Here is a 25,661-nt window from a genome sequence, read left to right as displayed (position 1 = left end):
CTCAACAAAATCTGAAATGTGGACGGGACGTGGATTCAGGAGTCTGGAACCAGGTTAGCTCTGAAAGCTAAAAAGCCTCATTCATTGATATATTACCTCTTCACTACACGTTTCTGTTGGATCTCTGCTCTACTTAGCTCTAGCTCACTCCTCTGGGAAAACTTGGCTTGATTGTTTTATGTCACCTACAGGCCACCGTAGCTCAAGGGCACAGGAGTGGTGGGGGTTTGCCAGAGGCTTGTGTAGGAAGAGAAAAGTTCTAGCAAATGTTGTTGCAATTCCTGCGGAAGGGAAATCCAGCGTGCGCTCGTACACCAGGCAGTACGGTAGAAGTCCAACAAGCATGAACCAGCTTTAAATTTAATATTTTGTTCAGTTCGGCATTTTCATGTTAAAGTCCCCATGAAATTAACTCCCATTACTTTTATTTCATGCTGCACCGGGAGGCGTAAAAGTTTCTGACCAATAAAACCATCAGATTTTAGAAGAATCTCGCCCCTCTGCTCCCCTCCCCTCCAATGAAATTGCCTTTCTCTTTCCTAACTGATATTCCATTGGTTTAGACTTTTGAATGATCCCTCACCGCATTATGTCCCGCCCCAACTTCCTGTTTCAGCAGGAAATGCATCAAATCCAGGAAGTAAAGATGCCATCTCATGGGGTCTTTAACACCCTCCACCTGAGCACCTAGAAAGCACTAGCACCCATTCTGAAGAGCGCCTGTTGATTGCTTTCTGACATCGGACACTTCTGGTACCAAGCAGCATTCCTAATCTTTGTCTTTTCCTAAAACCATCAGCGGTGGAAGAAGTACTCAGATCTTCTACTTAAGTAAAAGTAACAATACCACAGTGTAGAAATACTCCGTTACAAGTAAAAGTCCTGCATTCAAATTTTTACTTAAGTAAAAGTACAAAAGTATTAGCATCAAAATATACTTAAAGTACCAAAAGTAAAAGTACTCATTATGCAGAATGGCCCATTTCAGAATAATGTATATTATATTATTGAACTATAATTACTGATGCATTAATGTGTTCATCACTTTAATGTTGCAGCTGGTAAAGGTGAAGCTGATTTTAATTACTTTATTTACTGCTGGGTAGTTTGTAAATTTCCCCCTGGGGATCAATAAAGTTTTATCTTAATCTATAATAATACATCATCATTTATTTGTTGATTATATTTTGTATTATTAATCTGAATATGCAAAGTAACTAGTAACTTAAATTATCAAATAAATGTAGTGGAGTAAAAAGTACAGTATTTGCCTCTGAATTGTAGTGGAGTAGAAGTATGAAGTAGCAGAAAATGGAAATATGTAAATAAGTAAGTAAATAAGTAAAGTAAAAGTACCCCAAAATTGGACTTAATTATAGTACTTGAGTAAATATACTTAGTTACTTTCCACCACTGAAAACCATGTTGCCTGAGGGTTTCACTCACCTTCTTTGGTGGTGCCATCGATCTGCATCGGCTCTCCCGGGCCGGACTGGTACTCGGGAGCGACGGAGACGCGGTAGGTGGTTCTGGGCTGGAGCTCCGGCAGCACGATGGCGGTCTCGTCGCCGGGGGCGGTGGTCTCCATCCTCAGGCTGTCGTCGCCGACCGGAGCGTAGGTCAGCCGGTAGCGGACGACGGCGCCCGGGGCCGGCTGCCACGACACCCGGAAGCTGTCCGTCGTCTCCTCGGACACTTTCAGGTTGCGCACCGGGCCTTGTTCTGCAGCACAGGCGAACGAGTTAGGCCTCAACTTCAACAGCAAATTCATAATTAACAATAAAAGTAATATAGACAGAAAAATATTTGTTTATTTTTTCTGTTTGTATAATTTTCATTGCTTGCTATTTTATTAAATGCAATACTCATACAGTCAATGTGTGATAATACATTGACTATATATGCCCCCTTTTTTTTAAAGGGCATTTGATTATTGAGCTAATGTTACTTTTTGACTCTGTAAATGCCATAAAATATAATAAAAAATAAATAAAAATGTAATACTCATGAAACTTTGTGACAGTTTTCCAAAATGTGGCTTTGACCCCTGCATTCCCTAAAATTGTCAGTCTAGGAAGTTAAGCTTAATCTACTGTTGTCTAGAGCTGCAACGATTAATCAATTAGTTGTCAACTATTAAATTAATCGCCAACTATTTTGATAATCAATCGGTTTGAGTAATTTGTAAAGAAGAATGCGTTAAAATTCTCTGATTCCAGCTTCTTAAATGTGAATATTTTCTGGTTTCTTTACTCCTCTATGACAGTAAACTGAATATCTTTGGGTTGTGGACAAAACAAGACATTTGAGGACGTCATCTTGGGCTTTGGGAAACACTGATCCACATTTTTCACCATTTTCAGACATTTTATAGACGTTAGTTGCAGCCCTACTGTTGTCCCTCTAAATGCCTAAAATGTAAATGCACACAGAATACTGTATAAATAAAGTTTTTGGTGTTTATACAAAAGAAGCAGCTGACCTTCTAAGGTGCTCTGGTAGCCGGTCACAGGGAAGCTGTCTCCTTTGTCGTACTGAGCGTGAACGTTGACTTCGTAGCGGGTGACGGGGGTGAGGTGGGGCAGGATGGTGCTGAGGGAATCCCCGGGAACGGACATGGACACAAAATGGCCGTCGGTGTCGTCTTCCGGCTTGAACTGAACCAGGTAGGACTGGACGTTGGTGGCGTCGGTTTCCCACGACGCCCTGAAGCTTCTGGAGCCGACCTCCGAGAAGGACAGGGACTTTGGTGGGAGCAAGCCTGGAGAAGGTGGAAGGTAAATAAATTAAATTGGTATTTTGGTCAGAATCACCCAAACACAACCAAATATCCTGCCATGTGAGAGCTTGGGAGGATGATTTTGGTCTAAACAACTACTAATCATGTGCAGGCCCACATTGAATCTGCAGACTTTCATTGGCCTTCATATACATAAAATCATGTTTTTATCTTGGTTAATGGTGGTAGTAAACTGTAGAAGCAAAGAAGAAGAAGGACTTCTCAAATTCTCAAGGATTTTCCTCTGCTTTTTTAGCCAAAAAAAAACAAAACAAAAAAAAACAAAAACAGAAAATGAAGGAAAGAATCCATTTTGAGCCTCATCATGTGGCTCTGATGTCATCAGTTCCAAGGGGGAGGTGATTGGCTGGATTGGGGGTGGGGGTGCACTGGGGGGGGGGGGGCAGACCTACATGCAATATTACAGCTACAACCCATTTGACAACTTCATCACTCAACTAACAGCAGGAGGGCAGCTGCTCTGAAATGCCCTCTAAAATACTAAAGTACACTGTGGGAGTTCTTTAAGCCATTATGTTGAATGGAAGCTGTGACTACTCCTCATTCCAGCTCCTGTACAGTTCTCTTTGTTGACAGAAAATGATTATTATATAAGGATTATATAATCGGCAATCAAAGCGTGTGTGAGTCACATACTACACTGACAGACCTGGATACTTCTTTTGGCATCGTAAAACAGAGTGACTAATATTTGGCATGATGTTTTCTAGACCTGGGTGAAATTGTATTTGCAAGAAACTCTTAGTGCTGGTCTAAACTTGCTAGGAGTTCCAGATGGTGAGGCCTGGCTAACCAGTTCAGTGCAATGAATCCCGGAAAGTTTATCCAATTAAAGAATTTTGAAAGTAATTTTTGTTTACTGCTGTATGACGGACAACATACCTGACACTCTGAGCCGTCCTGATGTGGTAATATTGACTCATCTGGTGCTCCAACCAGGTTTTAAACAAACGCTAAGAAGTCTTTGCTAACCACTATTTGACCCAGTTCTGATATTTCCACATGCAAGACCTCTCCCTGCCCTTGAGAGATCAAAAGGTGGACATGTGTTTAACACATTGTGGCAAAAAAAAAAAACTTTAGCTTTAGAAGACAGCTTTGGAAAACTGACATGAAAGTAATTGTATGCATATGTACGACTATTGGTACTATTCTATATTCCCCTTGACCATGAAGGGCCAAGGAGTTTATTTTAAAAAGTTCATAGTTACATCTAACTGTTGCAATAGTTGCTAATTGTTAGAATGTTATTTTGATCACAAATGCTACAAATGATAATAGATAGTCATGCAATTGAGTGAACAATCAAAATGATTTAAATTTAGTTTGCTAAACCTAGAGTCTAATGAATAACATTCATCAGTGCATGGTATATAATTAAATAAAAAATTCCCTAGGTGGACATAACATGAATACAACTTTTCTTATCATCATTTACTGCGAGTTACTCATGACATTCCAGCCCACCATATCTGATTCAAATAATACTGGAAAAACCTACAATAAAATGTACACTATATTGTATTTAACATTGGATGTTAGCTTGGACTAGTGCCAACTGCAAAACCATTAACCATATTTTGTAAAGACTGAACACAAATAAAAATCATAAAGATAAATTAATGTTAGCTCATTCAAATGCACTAAAATGCACTACACACTAGTTTTTTTTATGCTGTTTTTGAGGCATGATGCAAAATGGTTTGAGTAATCTGCAGAAAGTTTCAGTCTCTAAAACTTATTGGTAGGAGTTTTCTAAACAATAACTGACTATTTATCCAGTATTTAGTGCTCTATGGTCAGTCAGTATCCTAGCGCTTTTTAAATCATGCTAAGCTCGCTGGCACCATCCCTAAGCATTAGTGGAACATGCAAACTATTGTGCAAACTACTACCACTACTGAACATTGGGTAATAACAGTGAAACTGCTACCAATCCTCTGTCATACAACAGTTAGTTGCTCAACAAAGTTTGCCAAAACAAACTGTCATCTGCATACAGGATTAAAGCTAATGTTACTCACGTCTCTTGTGGATGTTGCGCAGTTCCTGCTCAATCCTCAGGCAGATGGACTGTGTGAGTTCTTTGGAGATTCTCTGGAAGGCGTCAAAGTCCTCAACGGTGTACACATGGGTCTCTGCAGGAGTGTTGGCGATGGCCTCCAGCTCAGATCGGACAGCGTCCTTAACGCCCACCGCAAAGATCTCCACATCCGAACTCCTCAGCTTGTTGGCCGGGTCCTTGAAGGCGTCGGACGACTTGCCGTCGGTGATGAGGATGGTGACTCGGGGAACGTTGGTGCGCGCCCCTCTGTTGGGCAGGAAGATCTTCTCCCTCACGTAGGTCATGGCCCTGCCGGTGTTGGTGGAGCCCCCTCGGTACGGGAACGACCTCACAGCCTTGACCACGGCGCTCAGGTCGTGGTGCGTGTTCAGGTAGAACTCGGTGTGCGGGTCCCTGCTGTACTGGACCAAGCTGATCTGAACCTTGTCCACTCCGATGTCAAAGGTGTTCACCAGCACCTCCAGGAAGCCCCTTACTTTGGCAAAGTTGGCCAGACCGATACTGTAGGAACCGTCGACCAGGAGGACGACATCGGCTTGCACGTCCATGCCGAGAGAACATTCTAGATCAGAGTAGCAAAAGAACTGTCATTTGTCTGCAAATCCCTCAGGCTTCACTGATTGAAAATGTTACAAGAGACCAGACTTTGAGAGACTTTGGGCATTGAAGCTTTGACCCTTGCACTACTTACTATTGGCGGTTTGTTGTTTTGGCAATCTAGGAACTTAAACCTACTCTACTGTTGCACTCATTGTAAGGCAAACTGGATCAAAACATCAGCCAAGTGCCTGAAATGTAAACATAGATTCTATACTAGGGTTGGATTGCTGTTGTTGGATTCCATGCCAAAATTAGAAGGATTCAGTGTTACTCCAAAGTATTTTCTTCTTGTCAGGGTAGAATAGCCTCTGAAACATTTAGACCATCATGGGCACTAAAACTCTCCACTGAAACCCAGACTAATGAAGTTCTTTTAGGGTCAGCAGCTCTTTAAGGCAGGGTGACCCACCCCAAACTATTCAAAGTTAGGGGAAACTACCTTTAGATAGATTACTATGTTTAAATGAGGAATACAACAGAGAATATCATGGAAAAATTAAATGAATGAGAAAAAGAATTTCATTGCAGGTTGTGCAGTTTCACTGTACCTGTGGTCAGGGGGGAACCTCCATCAAATCAGAGGTGGAGGACAATGACTGGCCGATATCCGATATTTACTAAAAGGCTATTATCGTCCCTTTTAGTAAATTTTCGTACTCACCCAATGACACTTTGACTGGCTGGGTCTTCTCCATGGCCATGATGGGCTCGCTGGGCGTCAGGCCCTTCAGGGCGAACAGACTGATCTGGTACTCTGTGTCTGCAGAAAGGTCTCTAACCACCACTGAGGTCTGGCTGGGGCCCACATACAGCTCCTGCCGCTTGCTGCCGGTCATCATGGGGATCATCTGCAGCTTGTATCCAGAAATTTCTCCGATGGAAGCGTCCCAGGTCACACGCATGGACTTGGAGGCCACCTCCAGGACTTGGAGGTTAGAGGCTGGCTCAACGACTATGGAAATCAGAGTTACAATTACTTGAATTTGTCTTGGTAGCACTGTGCAGAACTATATCTGTACACTACCAGTCAAAATTTTGGACATACCTGATTGAATGTACCATGTTTTTCAGTATCTTAAAGCCATTTTGATCTAAAGGCTTATGCTTAAATGCTTGAAATTTGTTTCTTAGACAAATATAAATAGTGAAGTCAATGCCTATGTATGAATTTCTTTCCAAAGCCTTTGCCTTTCAATCAAGGCATGGGAGGGCAACATCTTAGCCCAGGTTGCTGTAGCTCATCTCACCTTCTTCTCCACTGACGAGAGAGTTGAGCTGATCGTCGACTCCAGCGCACACCTGGGTGATGAGCTCCTTCTGAACACTCTTGATCATGTCAAAGTTGCCGACGTTGTAGACGTGCGTTCTGTAAGGCGTGGAAGCCATTAGCTTCATCTCCTCTTCATCTGCTTCTTTGATCCCTAAATTGGACGAAGAAAAAAGTCGTCTTAAATGCACAGTATATGATCCCTCATAAAACCGAGGAAATGTTCCATACGACCATTGCGATTCTGACCGCCTGCCAAATTCAGGACGTTTACTCATTCCGAGTTAAGAGGCAACACCAGTAAATTCGAAGCAGTCCTTGTAAAGTCACTGGCAACATGTGAAAATAATTGTTTCAGAAGTAACTGGTGCATTTTCCCCAGGTCTGAGAGCTGTAAATACTGGATAAAGTGAGCAATCTATAAAGATGTGAAGTGAAACACTTCTTTTCCACGTTAGCAAATTAAAGGTTAGCCAGCTGGATTCACCACCGCTCAGCAACGCAGCGTCAGGTCTCAACTTTTATTCTACTCTGGCTGGAAAGTATGACAGCATGGGTAGAAAGTATGAAACTGGTTTAATTCCATTTAATACTAGTAGGTTTTATGATCCTATATTCTTCTGTAACACATTGACACGGTTAATAGAGCAGTTACTCTTGAACGATCATAGTTTATGCACTGTAGTCCTGTTAATCCATGAACTTCTTGATCGATGTAAAAAATCTATAGCCTTCCTTGACTTATTGACATTACACTGCAAAAAAAATGACTAGTCATCCAGTGATTTTATCTTGTTTCCAGACCTATCGAGCTTATTTCATGATATTTTTACTGGCAGATCAAACTCAAAAATGAATGGTGTTCAATCTGAAAGCAAGGCTGTTTTCCTTAGTTCCTGAAAAGCTGACATGTTGGAGATACAAGGTTTTCACTGGACTGTGATGTTATGCATGTGTGAGTTCCTCCTGCAGCAACCGAGAGCATATTTCATGTGCCTCTGAGCAATTTTTAATCATTGGATCTGGTTTAGTCAGCTGCAGATAAGGAACTGTTATTATTATTTAACCGCCAGCCCACTCAACACTATGGCAACAGGCAGCACTCTTCTGCTGCTCCGTCCTAAGAGCAACTTGGTGGAAAGTATGACAGTGAGGCCGCAGTGTAAACACACATAAAACTTGCTATCGCTTGCTTGTAATGTTAACGATCTAGGAATTTAAGCTCGTTCTGTTATTACGTCTCTGTGAGCTGCTTCTGCTGAGAGTGTGAGATAAATGGCTAAGATGTAAAATGTAATAGAGTTGTTTTCAGGGAAGGGTTTCGGTCACATACCCAGGACGAAGATCTCCACCCCCATGCTCCTGAGCTTCTTGGCGTAGCTCTCCACCGGATCCTGGGATTTGCCGTCTGTGATGATCATGGCCACCTTGGGGAAGCCCTTCCTGGCGCCGGCGGCCTCGGTGAAAGTGTTTTTCAGAAGGAAGTCCAGAGCGTCGCCTGTAGCAAAGAGGAGAAAGAGGAGGACATGACTTACTGCTCCAGCATTACGGTGTCAGGAATTATAGTTATATGTTTATGTAGGTCTGTCACTTCCTTCACTGTCATCACTAAGAACCAAGGAGAACCTAAATGGATGATGCATGTGAACCAAACCGTGACTGTCTTAACCATTATTAAAATATAGTTGTTATAATATACATTTATTTCTATAGTAGCCTACCATTTATACATAGAATGCAGCTCAAAGTACTTTACATGAAATAGATTGATTAAAAAGTGAGTCTGTGTAACACTTGTTGTTTACTATTCTAATTCAAAATTTAAGTAATATCTAAAAAAAAATGAATGAATGAAAAAATGAATGCAAAATTGAGGTTTTGCACAAATGCAGCCCATGGTTTGGTGTTCATCGTGACAGCAGGCTGTTGAAATGAAAAATAACCCAGTTTTGGGGTATTTTTTCCAAGTGGCCCCAACTTTAAGTTAGATGGAGATGTACTGAAAAATGTATGTAAATACATTTTTAAAAAAAAATTATTTCTCTCTGTATTCTCTTGTATTACACCATACCTGCTGCAAACATATGAAAAAAAAGCTGAACTGCTATCATTATATTAAAAAAAATACCACAGCAACCAAAAATACTGAAACTGGAGCTGAAACTAACTAAAAACTAGACAAAAACTAAACATTTGTAAAAAATAAATAAATAAATAAATAAAAAAACTAAAAAAAAACAGTAAAACTAATACTTAAATAATACAAATAAATAAATTAATAAATAAATTAATAAATAATACCAAAACAATACCAAAGCCGGACTGAAGCCTAACTAAAACTAAACTGAAATTGAGATGAAAAAAGATTGAAAATGTTATAAAAAATAAAACAAATAAACAATCAGAAACAGTAATATCCCTGCACCTGTCATGGTGTTTCCTCCTTTGTAGGGCAGGGAGCTGATGGCGCGCAGCAGCTCTCCGCGGGTCAGGTGCTGCTTCAGGTCGAACTCGGTGCGGGTGTCGGTGCTGTACTGGACCACGCCCACCCGCGTCTTGTCCTCGCCGATCTGAAAGGCGCCCGCCATCGCTCCGATGAAGCTGCGGATGAATTTGAAGTTGGGTCTGCCCACGCTCCACGAGCCGTCCACCAGAAACACCAGATCAGCGATGGCACTGAAAGAGCATTCTGGGAAAAAAGTGAGGAGGGGGGGAGGGAGAGAGGAGGGGAGGACAAGAACAGAGAGAGAGAGTCAGTCTCAAGTCTTGAGGCACAAGTCTCAAGTCAAGTCCCAAGTCTAAATGTGGATTCCCAAGTCAACTCCAAGTCAAGTCCATGTCATTAATGTCAAGTCTCAAGTCTAAATGTAGAACAGCAAGTCAAGTCAGAACAAATCAAGAGTCCAGTATCAATTTAATATCTTAAAGAAAACTAAATATCTAGGACTTTTCAATGCAATATGGTTTTAATAGGATAAAAACTTGGTAAGAGCATCATGAGTTTGATTTCTATAATCAGTTTCAACTTCAATAAATTCAATCTTTCCATAAAAATTCAGAAAACAGAATTTAAATTCAGTCGTCTGCTGGAACAAATCTCATCACTTTCAATCTAAGTCATTTACACAAACACAAGATCTCAAGTCAAGACTTTAGAAACCTTTTCAAGTCATCAGAGTACAAGTCAGAGTCAAGTCCCAAGTCACCAGAACCCAAGTCAAGTCAAGTCTCAAGTCTTCTCTTCATGCAGCAAGTCAAGTCTCAAGCAATCACAACTGTGACTTGAGTCTAAGTCATGTGACTCGAGTCTCCACCTCCATATCGAGCATCAAAGATTTGATATATCTGTCAAAACTGTTATGTTCTTTCTGTTATTTTAAATATTTATCCTCAAACAGGTCTTTAAGCATAAATAACACAAGAATAAAACATTCAAAGATCTTGAATATGCAGATAACTCAATTTAAGAGATAAAACCTTATGATTCCATGCTCCTGATATGCTGGAAAAAATGGAAGAAGTAAATTATTTGACCTAAAGACAGATCTTGAGGAGAGACCCGTCTTGTTTCCAACAGTCTTCTAAATCTTCTAAATCTAAAGCCGGCAGCAGAGCGCCGAGGCTGCTGTCAGGTTTATTTACAGGCCGGCAGTAAAACCAGTCAGTGAAGAAGAGATGTGGTCAAGCGTTTTCTTTTTCCAAACGCATAACAACAATGGCTGTGGGAAACACACCGCTCAGGAACGATGGAAAAATCAGTTTCTTATTGGCAAATATGTGATGGGAACCTGGGAACATGAATACGCTCAATGTTGACGTGATTTCGATCCGATTTGATAAATTGAAGTCCGGGAATTTCATCAACACTTTTAGATTAATCAAGACTGTTGTTTGCAAAGCTTTACACTGCAAAAAAAATGTCAAGTGAGTGTCTCTTGAAACAATGAAGAAAATCTGGAAACAAGAAACTTTCTCCAAGACAATTTCACTTTTACCAAATAAATGTCCTGAAACAAGTTACATTCAAGTTACAAAGTCAAATTTGTTGAAATTTGATTCTATAAAATTCGTGAAACAAGTTGATTTGCATTGGAAATAAGTGACTGGTGGTGAAACACCATTGGTTTTTTCACTTATTGTAAGAAAATTATGACTTCAGGACTCAATAATACCCTAAATGACTTGTTAAGATGGAGATTCTTTGCAGTGAGTCAACAAATTTGACTTTTTTTTCCAAGAGAATGTAACTTGTTTCAGGTCATTTACTTGGTAAAAGCGAAATTGTCTTGGAGAAAGTTTCTTGTTTCCAGATTTTCTTCTTTGTTTTATGATGATTTCTTGAAAGAAGTCATATTGGCATGAATCAAGTGAAATTTATTGAAACCAGCAACATTATCTGCCAGTGCAGTGAGATAATTTGACTAAAAATATCATGAAATAAGCTTGAAAGGTGTGGAAACAAGATAAAACCACTGGACAACTTGTCATTTTTTTGCAGTGGAGATCACGTTTTGATCATAAACCCGTCTGTAGTCTTGTATCTACAGTCTAGAAGAAGTAGATCTACGTTGCTCTGGTTGCAGGGAGTTTCCTCGAGACTTTCCTCTGCAGCTCATGAAAAGAAGGAAAAATCAGCACAAGGCAATCATCAGCCGCAGCAGCCAGGCAGCAGCGCTCTTGTAAATCAGTATCTGTAATGGTTTCCACTTCTCTCAGCACTTCGGGGCCGGGCGACTCTCAGCTCCCCGGCTCCAAAAGGCCTCCGCACAGTCGCTGCCTCCCTCCGCACTGAGCATGTGCAAACTCCTTCAGATTGGCACGATTGGCTGGCGGCGCACCAAATTGATGACCGAATACTTTTGAGATTTATACGGTCCAGTTTGGATTTTTTTTTTTTTGCTATACAACGGGGTATTGTATGTAGAAACCGCTGAGCTCACGCCGATGGAACCCGACCAGCAGTAAACGAGAAAGTTCGAGAACAGGGCTGGAAAAATTCGGGGAGGTATGGCGACTTTAATGCTTTTCTTGACCCGCGTTCACGCTCTGATTCATTATCTCAGCGGGAAGGGAAACGCCGGTTAAGTCAAGGTTCAAATTAATGAAGAAATGGACTTACTGACTGAATCTGCAGGCTGCGGTTTCCTGGGAGTTCCTCCTGTGATGCCACTGGATTGGACTGAAAAACAGTAATGCAGTAATGCAGTTAACGGTGGGAGAAAAGACTGTTCTGTAGCGGGAAAATCACACGTTCAGTCCCCACAACAACGAATCTATCCTACTGAAGTGTCCTTAGGTAGTAAAAGTTAGTAAAAACATAGTAAAAGTGGAAAAAAAAACATAACATCAAGTTAATTGACTCAGTATCTCTTAAATATAGAAGATTCAGTCTGTAAAAGTTTTAACGTTTTGTTAACTAAGGACTTAAGTCGCCTCTTAGACTTTAAAAACAACCAGAATCTGTTTTAAAGTCGTGTTATCAACCATTTTGTGACTGTTTTTTCTTATTTTTGGAGCCAAACTCTTCATTTGTTTCCATATGTGCAGCTTTATACTTTCATGTGAGTTTCATGTGTTTTTTGTGCAGCTTTGCAGATACAGCAGACAGGAGAAACAAGCTCCCACATGGCAAACCAACGTAATCATTTCCGCCAGATTTCACAGGAATCTTTACAGCCTGGACGGTTTGTCAGATCATCTCTGTTTGCCCCGGTGCCAAGCAGTTACACTGCTGAATACTGCAGTCACTGCTCAGAGTCTGGTGTGCCATTATATAGACACTGAGGTGTTAACACAGTGCTTCCCTTCTACATATTTAATTTAGTAATCCATATTTAATAAGCAATTGTGACTGCAACATCCATAACTTAATCCATTCTTCCCACTCTTACAGTCTACTTCGTGTTGAAATGGTCAGCAGGAATGTTCATATAGTCAGAAAATTATTAATATTTTTTTCTATTATTTTAGTAATTTTATATTATATTTTGTCTTTGTGTAACGATTCAATTTCCCCACAGGTTTCAGTAAAGTTTAGTCTTGTCTGGTCTAATCTTACTGATGAAATAAGATTAGACAAGACAAGACTAAACTTTATCTTAACGTAGTGTATCGTATCGTATCTTATCTTAACTTAACGTATCATATCGTATCTTATCTTATTGTATCTTATCTTAACTTAACATATCATATCATATCATATCGTATCTTATCGTATCGTATCTTATCTTAACTTAACGTATCATATTGTATCGTATCTTATCTTAACTTAACTTAACTTAACGTATCATATCGTATCGTATTGTATCTTATCTTATCGTATCTTATTTTATCTTATCTTAACTTAACATATCGTATCGTATCTTATCGTATCTTATCTTATCTTATCTTAACTTAACATATCATATCATATCGTATCTTATCGTATCTTATCTTAACTTAACGTATCATATTGTATCGTATCTTATCTTAACTTAACTTAACGTATCATATCGTATCGTATTGTATCTTATCTTATCGTATCTTATCGTATCTTATTTTATCTTATCTTAACTTAACATATCATATCGTATCTTATCGTATCTTATCTTATCTTATCTTATCTTATCTTAACTTAACGTATCATATTGTATCTTATCTTAACGTATCATATTGTATCTTATCTTATCTTCACTTAACTTAACTTAACTTAACGTATCATATCATATCTTATCGTATCTTATCTTATCTTATCTTATCTTATCTTATCTTATCTTATCTTATCTTATCTTATCTTATCTTATCTTATCTTATCTTAACGTATCGTATCGTATCGTATCGTATCGTTTCGTATCATATCATAGCGTATCTTATTTTCACCAAGGCATAAAACTAACTTTTTTTTCTAAATCTATCAGCCACAGTAGCTCTTTCATCCCAAAATTCACCAGCCACTTTAAAAGTCCCCTGTTATAGGAATTCTAATTTTCCTCTGTTTATATACACATACTGTATGATCAAAGGTGTTTTATGAAGACATTGCTACATTTTGATTTGGTTTGAGTGATTACATTTAAAGTTATTGCAGTTTCAAAAATCCTATGTTTTTTTCCAGTCAGTTTCAGACTAACTGTAGGAAACGCATCACAGCTGGACTCACTCCTGATTGGCTCCCTCACTAAAGCATGACTGAAATGTGTCCAATCAGGGTCCAGTTTGCAGCATTTGAACTGGAAAGCGTCCACTCAGCAGGTTTACCTCATTTGAATTAGAGGAGCCGCAATCAGGGTCAAATATTGTGACAACTGAGTCTTCACATTCATTCATTAAATCCCCTTTTAACTAATCTACATTTATTTGCAAAACATCATGAAGAACAATATTCTGATCCTGAGCCAGAGAAGGTTTGAAAACTAAATCTTGAAAACTGAATCACATGGGAACTTTAATTATTTTACCAACCAGCTAGGTTTTTAAACTAAAACAGGAATTCTTTAGCAATCTTCAGCCAACATTTGCTTCCCCCTCATTGAAACTGACATTATGAATGGAGAAGACGTGCGGTGACTCACTTGTGATCTGGCCTGAGATGGGCAGACTCTCCTCTGATCCGGCGTACGCAGCTATTGTTACGACATAATCCACATCTGGACTCAGATCTGAGATGGAGGTCTTAGACGCAGCGGCAGGGAGAGAGAATTCTTTTGTTGGTTCCTCTACAAGAATGCAGAGAGTCAGAGGGAAACCATTAGGGAACTATTGCATTACTTCAATTCTCCAAAGTCAAAACAGGGTAACACTACTCTAGAATGGCCTTATTCCAATTCCAACCAGTAAATAAGAGAGTAAATACACAATAAAACTACGATACAACTTACAAGAGTTTAAGACCACAATTTAAGTACAAATAAATGCACAGTTATATACTAAAATAGGTAATATGTCCGTCTTACAAGTCATTTAGTCTCATATTCAGACTTCAAATCTTCATTTTCTTAACCCAAGAGAAACATTCTGCAGTGAGGAGAGATAACTCCATTTGTTTCTAATGCAGCTTCACTTGTTTCAGGAGTTTTCTAGAAATGAGTGTCAGTCTGTTGAAACCAGTCAGAATAAGGCAGATCACTGCACTGCTGTCAAGAAAATGACTCTTGATTCTACAAAATTCTTGAAACAAGTTGATTTGCATCGGAAACAAGTGAAATGATCAAACCCCACTGGCAGATTTTTTCACTTATTTTACGAAAATTAAGATTTTTGGACTCAATAATCGACCAAATGACTTGTTAAGATGGAGATTTTTTGCAGTATAACGAAATACACAGGATAATACACTGGAACAAAGCCACTAGTGGTACCATTAACTACACAGCAAATTTTTCCAGTGTTAATGTGTTGATTTTTCAGTACAGTTATTTGGAGTTGACGAGCGTTGGGCGGCTGTTCAAAAACTATCTGAAGTGTTGAACTAACTCTCGTGGGTGTGGACTGATTTACACACTGGCATACTGCTGACTTTCACACTCTGAATTAAATTAACAATGACGATTTTACCAAGAATGGTAGCAAAAACAAATGTAGCATCACCCACGGACAATTAAATCTATCCACATCCATTAGTTTTTCCATTTTTATCATTAGAGCTCAAAGGGCCAAGAATTTGTTTGGAGAAATCTTGAGATAATTGCTGGGAGTGTCTGGTCTTGCCAGTGAGAGTGATTTCTCTGTGTTAACAACACTCGTAATGTTGCAGACCGGGCAAGACAGAGCTTGCTGTTTTAATGACTACCCACCTGTGTCTGAGGTCACTTGTATTCTGTAGCCCTGTATCCGAGTGAGCGGCTTTGTCCATATCATTTGCACTGTGTTCTCATTTAAAATCTTAAATCTCAAATCTGAGGGAGGGTCGACTGTGAAAAGAAAGCGTAGCAAAGTTAATCCCACATCTTCATGACATAGATGTATTGTAATGTGAGTTAATGGTTGAGTTTTCCCAACAGTCAACACTTCCAGGATGAAGTTACACAGTTTACTGTTGGGGAGTGAACGTGACAAGACGGTAAACACACCAAACCAAACTACAGAGTGGAGAAGCCATTTTGGAGAAAAATGACATCCGTTTGAGCGGTGCGGCCATATGTGGCCACAGTCAACAACTCAAGCAACACAGTGACAACAAACAGAACGACACGACCGGCCTAAAGACAGGACATTCAGGGAGGAAACACAAACAGGGCGGGAAATTAAAACCAGCCACCAGGCAAACGCTGGCCAATTTTGGCTGTGGCTAACAAGTCTGTCGACTCTGTCGGCCACAGATAAGGAGGTTTGTATCTATCCAAAAATGAATTTGGCTGGTGAAGTGGTGAAAAAGGCCGGTGAACTTTGGATAAAAAACAGTTTCCCACCCTGTTGACGAACCGCACCATGGAGCAGCTGACATCCAGCAGGCCGTCCATGACTTCAATCCAACTCATGGTGTTGAATTGACTAACAACAACACACAACGTCTCATAAAACCCTGTGGCATTGATTATACAATGGATAAAGATCTGATTGATCGCTTTCACCATCTCGTGTCGACCACCATCCATTGCAAACCTCGTAAAAGAATACACGATGCCGGTGAAGACACGTGTACGTCTTTTCTGAAAACGTTTCCCAAGATCTGCACCAGAGGTTCTTAAACTATTTCAGCTCCAAAAACTCAAATTGAAGAAATTTTGTCCCGAAATCACCGAATCATTATTCTGCTGTTTTCATACGGGGACCCACTAGAAAAGGTCCCATGATCCATTGAGGATCCTATCATTTAAGAACCACTGGTCTACACAAGGTAACGAAACAACAACAAAATACAAAGTGCAAACAGATGAAACTTCAAAACGTGATCACTGACACTGAGGATCATGCAGATGTACATGAAAAGTTGTTGACAACAACTTAAGGAACTGGACGGAAGTCTCCATGTACAGGATGGACCACGTTGTATTAAATAAAATATTTTAAAATGATATTCTTCTGGTAGGGGGATGGGAGGAGGGCGAGGGCAGTAGTTTATATTGTTTATTCATGCAAAACGCGTCGCCTAGCTCAAAAGCTAGCTTGCTTTATCAGTCGAAGGAAGGAGAATTACCTTTATTATCTATTGTGAGACACATTAAAGTAGGTAATATGAGCTATTAGCTATGTAACTACCAGTCTGTTCTCACAAAATTTTGTGACGACCCATGTTCAATTCCAACAAGTTTTCATTTATTGAACAATGAGCAAAACCTGAAGCTAACCTGAAGCTAACTGTTTTAGCTGCTAAACTGAAGCGTTAGCTAACCTTTTCATTAGACCAAAAAGGTGAAAATGTCCAGTCCAATTCCTGCTGTTGGACCATAAGCCTTTAACTGGTGGAGGAACGTAATCTGCGTTTCATAGTTTGTGCTCATTACATTAAATTTTGTGAGTAAATCTGCACAAAGAATCAAAAACTAGACAGAAAGCAAATTCTACAACACAGGCTAGCTAGAGTGAAGCGCTAATCCTCTCTAGACCTTTACAGATACCAACGGTCGACGAGGTGAGGTGTGTTAGTACGGGAGTGAAGAATATCAGTGTAAAATATTGTCGTGAAGCCGTGGCTCAGGAGCAGCGGGGTGCGGCTGAGCGGAGCTTGACCGGGACGGGGACTGGGACTGAGACGGGGACTGGGACTGGGAGAGTTACAGGACGGGAAGAACTGGGAGCCACCAACCTGGGGAATCAATTCAAGGGCCGCGGGCTGCTGCTGCTTCTGTTTCCAAATGGGGCTGATACTATAGCCAGAGCTACCCAGAGACTCATCACACACAAGCTCTTAATCCAGAGGAACACACACACACACAAGCTCTCACACACACACACACACACACACACACACATACACCACTACGAAACCAACCACCCCTTACTTTTATCCCTGATATGTCCTTAATTTCTCATTACTTTAACATTATTTATCCATTAAAAATAACAGCTTTAGTATCATGGGTTTATAAGGGATTTATTCATGGAGACACTAGAAATTAAGGGATTTCTCATGCCTTTTAAGCATGCTTTACAGCAGTGGTTCTCAACGTGGGGTCCGGGGACCACCAGGGGTCCTCGAGGGGGTTCCAGGGGGTCTCCAGCAAACTGATGAATTGTTAAACTTCAGCATTAATTCATTTACAAGAAGTTAACACAATTAGAGAATGTAGAAGGATGACTGTTTTGATAGTTTCTCTGTCATCTCTCTACCTACAATACAGATAGTCATGGAATTCTGGACAAAATCATATCTAACATAAAAATATTCTCAGATTTGGGTCCGAGAGACAAAATCTCATCAAATAGGGGTCCGTGGCCCTAATGTGGACTAAACTAGGGGTCCTTGATATGAAAAAAGTTGAGAACCACTGCTTTACAGGTTATTAATGAGTTATTAATGGAAAGTTCCTGTCTCCCTGAATTTTACATTAAATTAGATAGTAAGGAGTCAAAAATTAAGGGGGTGTTTAAGGAGGTTTTGATGGGATCTCCTCCATTAATAACTTGCTTAATTTTAAGGGGATTTTGCATGAATTATGGGGTGAGATAATGCAAATGTAAGGTTATTTTAAGGGATTGCTGGTTCGTAGAACACACCATCCACGCTCACATTCAGGCTTGAGAGTGAACTTTAACTTCGGCTCTAAACCGCTTCAAGTTTTGGTAATTTTCCACCTGAAATGTGACGGTTTAGGAGTTCAGGACGGTTAAGAGTCTTCTCCGTTCTCTCCAAGGTGTTCAGACCTTTAGCTCCGGTCTCAACATGTCAAACCATTCCAAACAGTAGACTATACTTTGTTATTACCCAGTTACGACCCCCCTCCACTTCTCAACAGGCGGTGGGGGTCCCGGCCCGGACGTTAAAGGGGTCAGGAGGGGTCAGGAGAGGAGAGGGCTCTCCTGCTGATGACCGAATGTGTTTTTACAGCAGGGTTTTCTTTTTTTTTTTTTTTTTTCTTATTCTTCTCTCTTCGCTCTGAGAGAATATCCAGAGGCGCAGAGGAGCAGATTTTCTCTGCCTAACCTCTAAAACCTCTGGAAAATAATGTGAAACTCATATTTTGTCTTTCCGTTCCATCAGGAAAAGGACATAGGGAGGAAACTTGGCCACCTGCCGTCTGTTTTTTCTTTTCTTTTCTTTTTTTTTTTTTCCTCTTTTTTGAAACTGGAGAAATGTAGGTTACAGTCACTTTGGATCTTGTGATTTTGTCAGTGGGTAGATTTTGAGCAAGGGCCCCTCCTGCTGCAGGACGGGTCAAACTGCAGCTGTCTGGGGGAGGATGCCCCACTTTGCTGCAGTCTACTGCTTTTCAAGTCTATGGCTCTTTATGGGATCTAGCGGAACCCAATTTACCCACTTTTTCTTATTTGCCGCCTTTTAAGTCTGATAAAAATAGTAAATTCATATCATATATCATAATAAACAGTATCAAACTGATGGAATTTATATCACGATATGGTCTCTTTAAGGAAAAAAACACAATAATAATGACAATAGGCCTATAATTTTTTTTCATAATGGTGAATATTTGCTTATAATAATCACTGACTGGAGGATACAGTTTACCCTCCTTTTAATTCACCACTACATCACTGTCCGGACCGAGTTAGAGTCAAGCCTTACTCCGCTTTAACTGGCGCTACTGGTTTGGGGTAAGAGTCACATTCACAAATTCAAAGCAAGTAGTTGTAGGACGGAGGAAGGCAAACCTGCTCTCCTCTTTTCTAGCAGAAGTCATGGCAATTTCTGAGGGAAACTTCAGGAAAGTTTAATTGCTGGAGACTAATAGTTCGAGTAAAAGCCTAGACAGGTCCGACAATCATCAAAGAACAGAATTAGCGTCAAAAAAAAAGGCAAAACAAGTATCAATGAAACAAATCAATTCACAAATACACACATTATTTTCCATTATGCGACTTTTTATTCACACCAGCTAAACATTGGCAGCAGTCTAAAGGCAGAGCGGAGAGGAGCTGATGTCAGAAGTGTTGGATCATGAAGGAGACAGAGGAGGAGGAGAGGAGGCTTTACCTGGGTTCTGGGCCTGACAGGAGGACAGCAGCACTGCGAGGAGGGCCGCCGCCGCCGCCGCCACAGACAGCCTGCTCTTCATTTTAGCTCCCTGGCTCAGCAGAACATGAATGAATCTGCGAGAGGAATGAGGCAATTAGAGCCGGGAACTCAGCATCAGCCCCGCAGCGCGGCGCCGGAGCCACGCACAGATACCTGCGGGTCCAGCAGGCGCCTCACCGCGTGAAGGGCTTTTAAGAAACTGGTGCGATATTAATACGAACGTGAACCAAACGCCTCAGATGAATCTAAATAACCACACAATTCTGTTTTGTCTGTCAGAATCACCAGAAAACGCGGCTGACTGGGCAGAAACACTTAACCGACTCATCTTTCCACGGGGCAGGCGCGCCTCCTGCAGCACCAGACACGCGCCCCAATCAGCCAAAAAGTTATTAAGTGACTGAAATTATATGCGCGCATGGGCAAAGACATCATAATCCACAACTGAACACCTTTTAATACACAATAAAGACGATTTAATATTCTGGAAAACCTGTTAGAATAAAAGCGCACCATGATAAATGTGCCTCTACTCTCTCTGCATGAGTTTCCATTTTTCGTTCTCTATCAGACCCGGTCCATTTACCCTGCATCTAAGCCTCTAATCCAGTTTTCTATTCGTCTACTGATAAGATAACCGCACTGACTGAGACAAGTTCTTTCCACAGTTTAGAATAATCGAGCACCAAAACGCTGGCGCCGTGCGCAATTACGCACAGCGTTGCCAACAATGTGTCCAAGCTTTTTTATCAAATAATCCTGATAAAAACGGAATGATAACGCGCATATTTAAGATAATCATCTTTTAAAGTCATACACCAATGAAAACAGCAAGCAACGCAGTTTTCTACAGGTTGTAATATCGCCTGAAATACAATTAATTCACAAAAATTAATCGTGCGAAATACTTAAAAAAAAAAAAGCAGAAATCATGCATGACTGACCTATAAAGGAGAATTTGAGTGTTCTTTGGTTTGATTCAAGGAATTTTGTTTTAAAAAGAAAAAAGTAAAGCCTTTGCTGTAGACAGCCTGTGTGCGGAGTGATGGAGAGTGAGATGGTCCGGTGGAGAAGTCGGAGAGTTCCCAGTCGGCTCGGCTAGCCTCTTTCCAAGTGGGAAGACTCTCCACACAATCTGCTACTTAACAGGGGGGCTGCTCCTTCTCCCGGCTCTCCCTCCGCCGGCGTAAGCTCTTACGACATCCAGCAAGGCCAAATGATGTGTAACCTCCAAAAAAAAAAAAACAAGAAAAAAAAAAACTGCGGGGAGACACACACACACACACACACACACACACACACACACACTCGGAAACTTTTACATAGTTTTCTGCATTCCTTTCGGATGATGACGGGCTTCTGTGCGTCTCAGCCGCAGGAGGAGCGCAGCGCAGATCTGCTGTCGGGAAGCAGGGGAGAAACTCTGAGGCTGTTCCCCCCCCCCCCCATTTTCACCGTGAATCAATGGGAAAATATTCAGCAGTCTAGTATACGAGACCCCAGTCAGTCTGTTCCTTTTCATGTATTCTATAATTTCATATCATTTTGGGTCAGAATTTGCAGAAATCAGACGAGACTTTTTTTGGGGGGGGGAGTTGGCAAGCTCTGCTGACTGGGCCATTCAGTTTCTCAACGCTGTGTAATAAGGATTATGTAAGCTTACACAGCACATTCTCCAGTGTTGAGATTTCAGTGACAATTGAGTTGTCTGGTGCTAATAGGAGAATTGTGATGTGGCTCTGGTTTAAAATGAACTCTGATAGGTGCGGAGTGATAGAAACAGGAATGATTTTTACACTCTGAGTTAAATGAACAAGTCGATTTTTCTGTATACTGTATATAATTGGGAGAAGAAACGCCCAAGAAACAAGCTCTAGATGTAAAACATGATATCTGCCATATAAATCACGACTGTTCAGATCCATTACATCTGTTTTCTGCTGCGTTACATGGAGATAATTACATGCAGAGAGGCAGCAGAGGCTTTAATTATATGAGCTTATTGTTATTTGGACCAGAGTAAAGACAGTTAAAGAGTTTGCATGATTCCTAGGACACTGCATCATGTGAACTGAACTCATTTTGTGAGGTGGCTCTTCGGTGTCAGTTGATTTCTTTGGAAACATAGCCCTCTAGTGACTTGAAGCCTACCTTGCATGCTGGAAAGTGGAAATTCTGCTTTATTCAAAACTTCTATAGTTAGAGCCTCATGTGATCCATTTTTAGCATTCTGCAGTGGTGGAAAAAGAACAAGAATGTCCTATTCAAGTACAAGTACTGATACTTTGCTGATATTTTACCAAAGTAGAAGTATTAAGGAAGAAGGTTCTGCACACTTAGATCCATGCAAGTTTCTTTAATAAATCAAGTGCCAAGCTTTTGGTCACAAGACCTTCATCAGGGCTTTGCTTTGCCCATCAGGGCTTTGCCTTGATGAAGGTCTTGTGACCGAAAGCTTGGCACTTGATTTATTAAAGAAACCTGCATGGATCTAAGTGTGCAGAACCTTCTTCCTTAATACTGTTCTTCGGTCTTCTGGCACCTTAGCACATTCAATAGTTGTGAGTGCGGCGATCTTCTCAAAGAACCTAAGTAGAAGTAAAAGTACTGGTGTAAAAATCTCCTTCAGTAAAAGTAAAAAGTGTCTGATTTAAAAAGTCCTCAGAGTAAAAGTTCCTGAGTTCCTCTTTAGAACAGAGAACGTTTTTTTCCATGTGATTCTAACAGGAGAGAGGACAGAGTTCAGACTAGATTCTTTTCTCTGGAAAACATTAGAAACTACAAAATAAAGTGCAGAACAAAGTAAAGTCAGATTCCTCTTCTCACTGTGAATGGATCCACAGTTTGTCAGTTTACAGTTGATAAAGTTTCTGCTGCTGATGGAGAGACACACAATCTGTTCTGTGATGGATGGATTTAAAATGGACTGAAGGACAAAACTGCAGGAGAGATGGACTGAAGTAAAATTAAATGTAGTAAATGAAATTAGTTACTTCAAGTCCCAATCTGCTCCTCTATGTCACCCAGAGGTGTGTGTTGCTGCCTCTAAGTTTTTCTCTCAACTGTGAACAATAAATTTGACATTTAGTTCGGCAAGAGAAGTGTTCACCATGTTCAGTTAACCCTTTAAACTACAGGCTGTTAATTACGCTGTAATGACTGTAAATAACTGAGTAATATCCAAGTAAAATAAATGTAATAACTAGTTATAGCACAGGAATGACTGGTAATTACTGAGTAATATACAAGCAATTGTATAATTGCATTAGATAAGTGGCTCTATCACACACTTTTGAAAACGTAGAAAGATGCTGGAGGCAAAGGATAAACTAGTTGAAAAAGGAAGAAACACTCTGTATCTACTGATTTATCTTCCATTCAGTACAGAAAATGACTACAGCAGTGCAGAAACAATCTGTTTTTTCATTAGGTTTTCATTAGCTTATAATGTAGAATACATACTGTGATATTTTATACATTTCAGAAAAGACATACTATACTGACCACATAGGTATACAAGTGTACTCCTTAGTAACCTTCTCAGATAACAACAGAAAACAACCGAAAGCCAGAATGGGCCTAGCTGTTTATTTGGATGTGACTTTGTTATTTCCAGTCATTACTGTATAATTAATGAGCTGTAATTTAAAGGGTTAAGTGTTCAAAACAAGTGTGATTGGCTGAAAAGTATACCTGTCTCCCTCTGGCTGATGGCAGCAGACTTCTCGGCTTCACAGATCAGGTTTAGATGAGTTTTATTTGTCCTGCAGGAGGAAACTCAAGTCTTGACAGATTCATCCACACAAGACTGTTCCTCCTGCGACTCGTGACTCGACACAGACCGACTCACTGTGACAGAGGGAAGGCAGACGCAACGAGGAGATGCTTCACATAGCTGTAGATGGAAAAAACCAGTGAGAGTCCAGAGTGGTGATGTCACACGGGACAAAAAAAGACACGTGAGTATCATTTTAATAGTGGTATTATTTTCGATGACAGGCTGTACTTTCACAAAACTATATAAGGAAGCAGGATTTAATCTCAAAGTTCAGCTCATGCAAATTAAAAACTGGATGAGTTCAGAGGTGGAGACTCGAGTCACATGACTTGGACTTGAGTCAGACTCGAGTCATAGTTTTAATAGCTTGAGACTTGACTTGATGCATGAAGAGAAGACTTGAGACTTGACTTGACTTGGGTTCTGGTGACTTGGGACTTGACTCTGACTTGTACTCTGATGACTTGAAAAGGTTTCTAAAGTCTTGACTTGAGATCTTGTGTTTGTGTAAATGACTTAGATTGAAAGTGATGAGATTTGTTCCAGCAGACGACTGAATTCAAATTCTGTTTTCTGAATTTGTATGGAATGATTGAATTTATTGAAGTTGAAACTGATTATAGAAATCAAACTCATGATGCTCTTACCAAGTTTTTATCCTATTAAAACCATATTGCATTGAAAAGTCCTAGATATTTAGTTTTCTTTAAGATATTAAATTGATACTGGACTCTTGATTTGTTCTGACTTGACTTGCTGTTCTACATTTAGACTTGAGACTTGACATTAATGACATGGACTTGACTTGGTAATCTACATTTAGACTTGGGACTTGACTTGTGACTTGTGCCTCAACACTTGAAACTGACTTGGGACTTGAGCAAAGACTCTGGATGAGTCACAATTTTACTCCATCTGCCCCAGCTCCATTTATTCCTCCAATCGCTGCACAGGAGTTTAGGAGTTATAAAGGATTTTAATAAATAAAAGGAGTTTTTAAAGCTAGAAATGTTGCAAAAAAAACCCATTTTCCTCAGAGATGAAATGAGTCTGTCAGCAGTAACATGATTTGTTCCCTGCATCATATTAACAACTATTCATTAACCGATGATGATAAACGTGTCGTCTTGCTCATGCGTTATCTATATTAGCATCTATAACTATTTTTGTGTGGGTTTCTAATTACATAATAACAAAATTGCTGTTTGCATGTTGTTTTGTATTGTCTCTTGAAAATATGTTAGAATTATTCAGTAAAACATAAAAAAAGATAAAAACAAAATTAAAACTTTAATGATTAGGACATTGCATAGGTTTATATACAGCCAAGAGAATACATAATGTCCTGTTTGATGGTATACTGTATATAGAGAAAAGGAATGGCATTCGGACTGCTAAAATCTACATATTAAATACTGTAACAGATTATCAGTAGCTAATTATTAATTATGGGAATCAAGGACTTTAGTTGATGTACAGGTTTGAGGAAAAGAAGCTTTTGGAAAATAATTCTGTGGCTGAGGCACAGATTGTGTTTATTATTTTCAAATGACATTATCTAGCCGACTCAAGTCTCTCATGTTTAAATGAACAGGAGAATTTGTCATTGTGTTTTTGCTCTCTGTTCACTAGACAGGTATTATGGTAAATATTTAGGCTTATATTTATGCTAACTTTAACTTTATTTTATTCACTTATTTTATTGTTTTTATGTTGTAAAATTTTATTCTATTTTATGTTATTTTATTAATACTATTATTATACATTTTTGCTTTTAAATCTATTTTTATTGTATTGCATTGTCATCATTTTTTATTTTTGCATTGGTCTCAAATTGTTTTTACGGTCTACACGTTCTGTCTAATTGTCCACTTGTCAGTCATCTGTGAAGCACTTTGAACTGCACTAACCTGTATGAAAAGTGCTATATAAATAAAGTTTGATTGATTGATTGATTGATAACTGCTTCATATAAGTATGATAAAATGTGTAACGGAATATAGTGTCAAGAACTGAACCAGAGGTCTGTCAGTGGTAAAT

At 39.8% G+C, this 25,661-nt stretch overlaps 1 protein-coding gene across 1 annotated transcript in view; it reads right to left on the bottom strand.

Annotated features, from left to right (window-relative positions):
* The window catches only part of LOC139663063 (collagen alpha-1(XII) chain-like), a gene marked incomplete at its 3' end in the record, with an annotated part of 107,850 nt that extends 86,927 nt beyond the window's left edge, over window positions 1–20,923 (bottom strand). Inside the window, exons 1-12 of the mRNA XM_071541596.1 lie at window positions 20,788–20,923; window positions 19,802–19,917; window positions 15,504–15,620; window positions 14,283–14,426; window positions 11,852–11,911; window positions 9,158–9,421; window positions 8,066–8,230; window positions 6,713–6,886; window positions 6,127–6,417; window positions 4,825–5,427; window positions 2,483–2,761; window positions 1,447–1,722 (exon numbers count right to left, since the gene is read on the bottom strand). Of these exons, the coding sequence (XP_071397697.1) occupies window positions 1,447–1,722; window positions 2,483–2,761; window positions 4,825–5,427; window positions 6,127–6,417; window positions 6,713–6,886; window positions 8,066–8,230; window positions 9,158–9,421; window positions 11,852–11,911; window positions 14,283–14,426; window positions 15,504–15,620; window positions 19,802–19,883 (2,455 nt within the window). The remainder of the gene's footprint in view (window positions 1–1,446; window positions 1,723–2,482; window positions 2,762–4,824; window positions 5,428–6,126; window positions 6,418–6,712; window positions 6,887–8,065; window positions 8,231–9,157; window positions 9,422–11,851; window positions 11,912–14,282; window positions 14,427–15,503; window positions 15,621–19,801; window positions 19,918–20,787) is intronic.
* Between the last annotated feature and the right edge of the window lie 4,738 nt (window positions 20,924–25,661).

Source organism: Centroberyx affinis, unplaced genomic scaffold, assembly GCF_046629955.1.
Source record: "Centroberyx affinis isolate AG114_WGS23_722 - 3 ecotype Tasmania unplaced genomic scaffold, CSIRO-AGI_Caff_v1 ptg003906l_1, whole genome shotgun sequence".
NCBI lineage: Eukaryota > Metazoa > Chordata > Actinopteri > Beryciformes > Berycidae > Centroberyx > Centroberyx affinis.
Note: the sequence above shows the minus strand (reverse complement) of the source record. Positions and strands in the feature narration are given on the sequence as shown.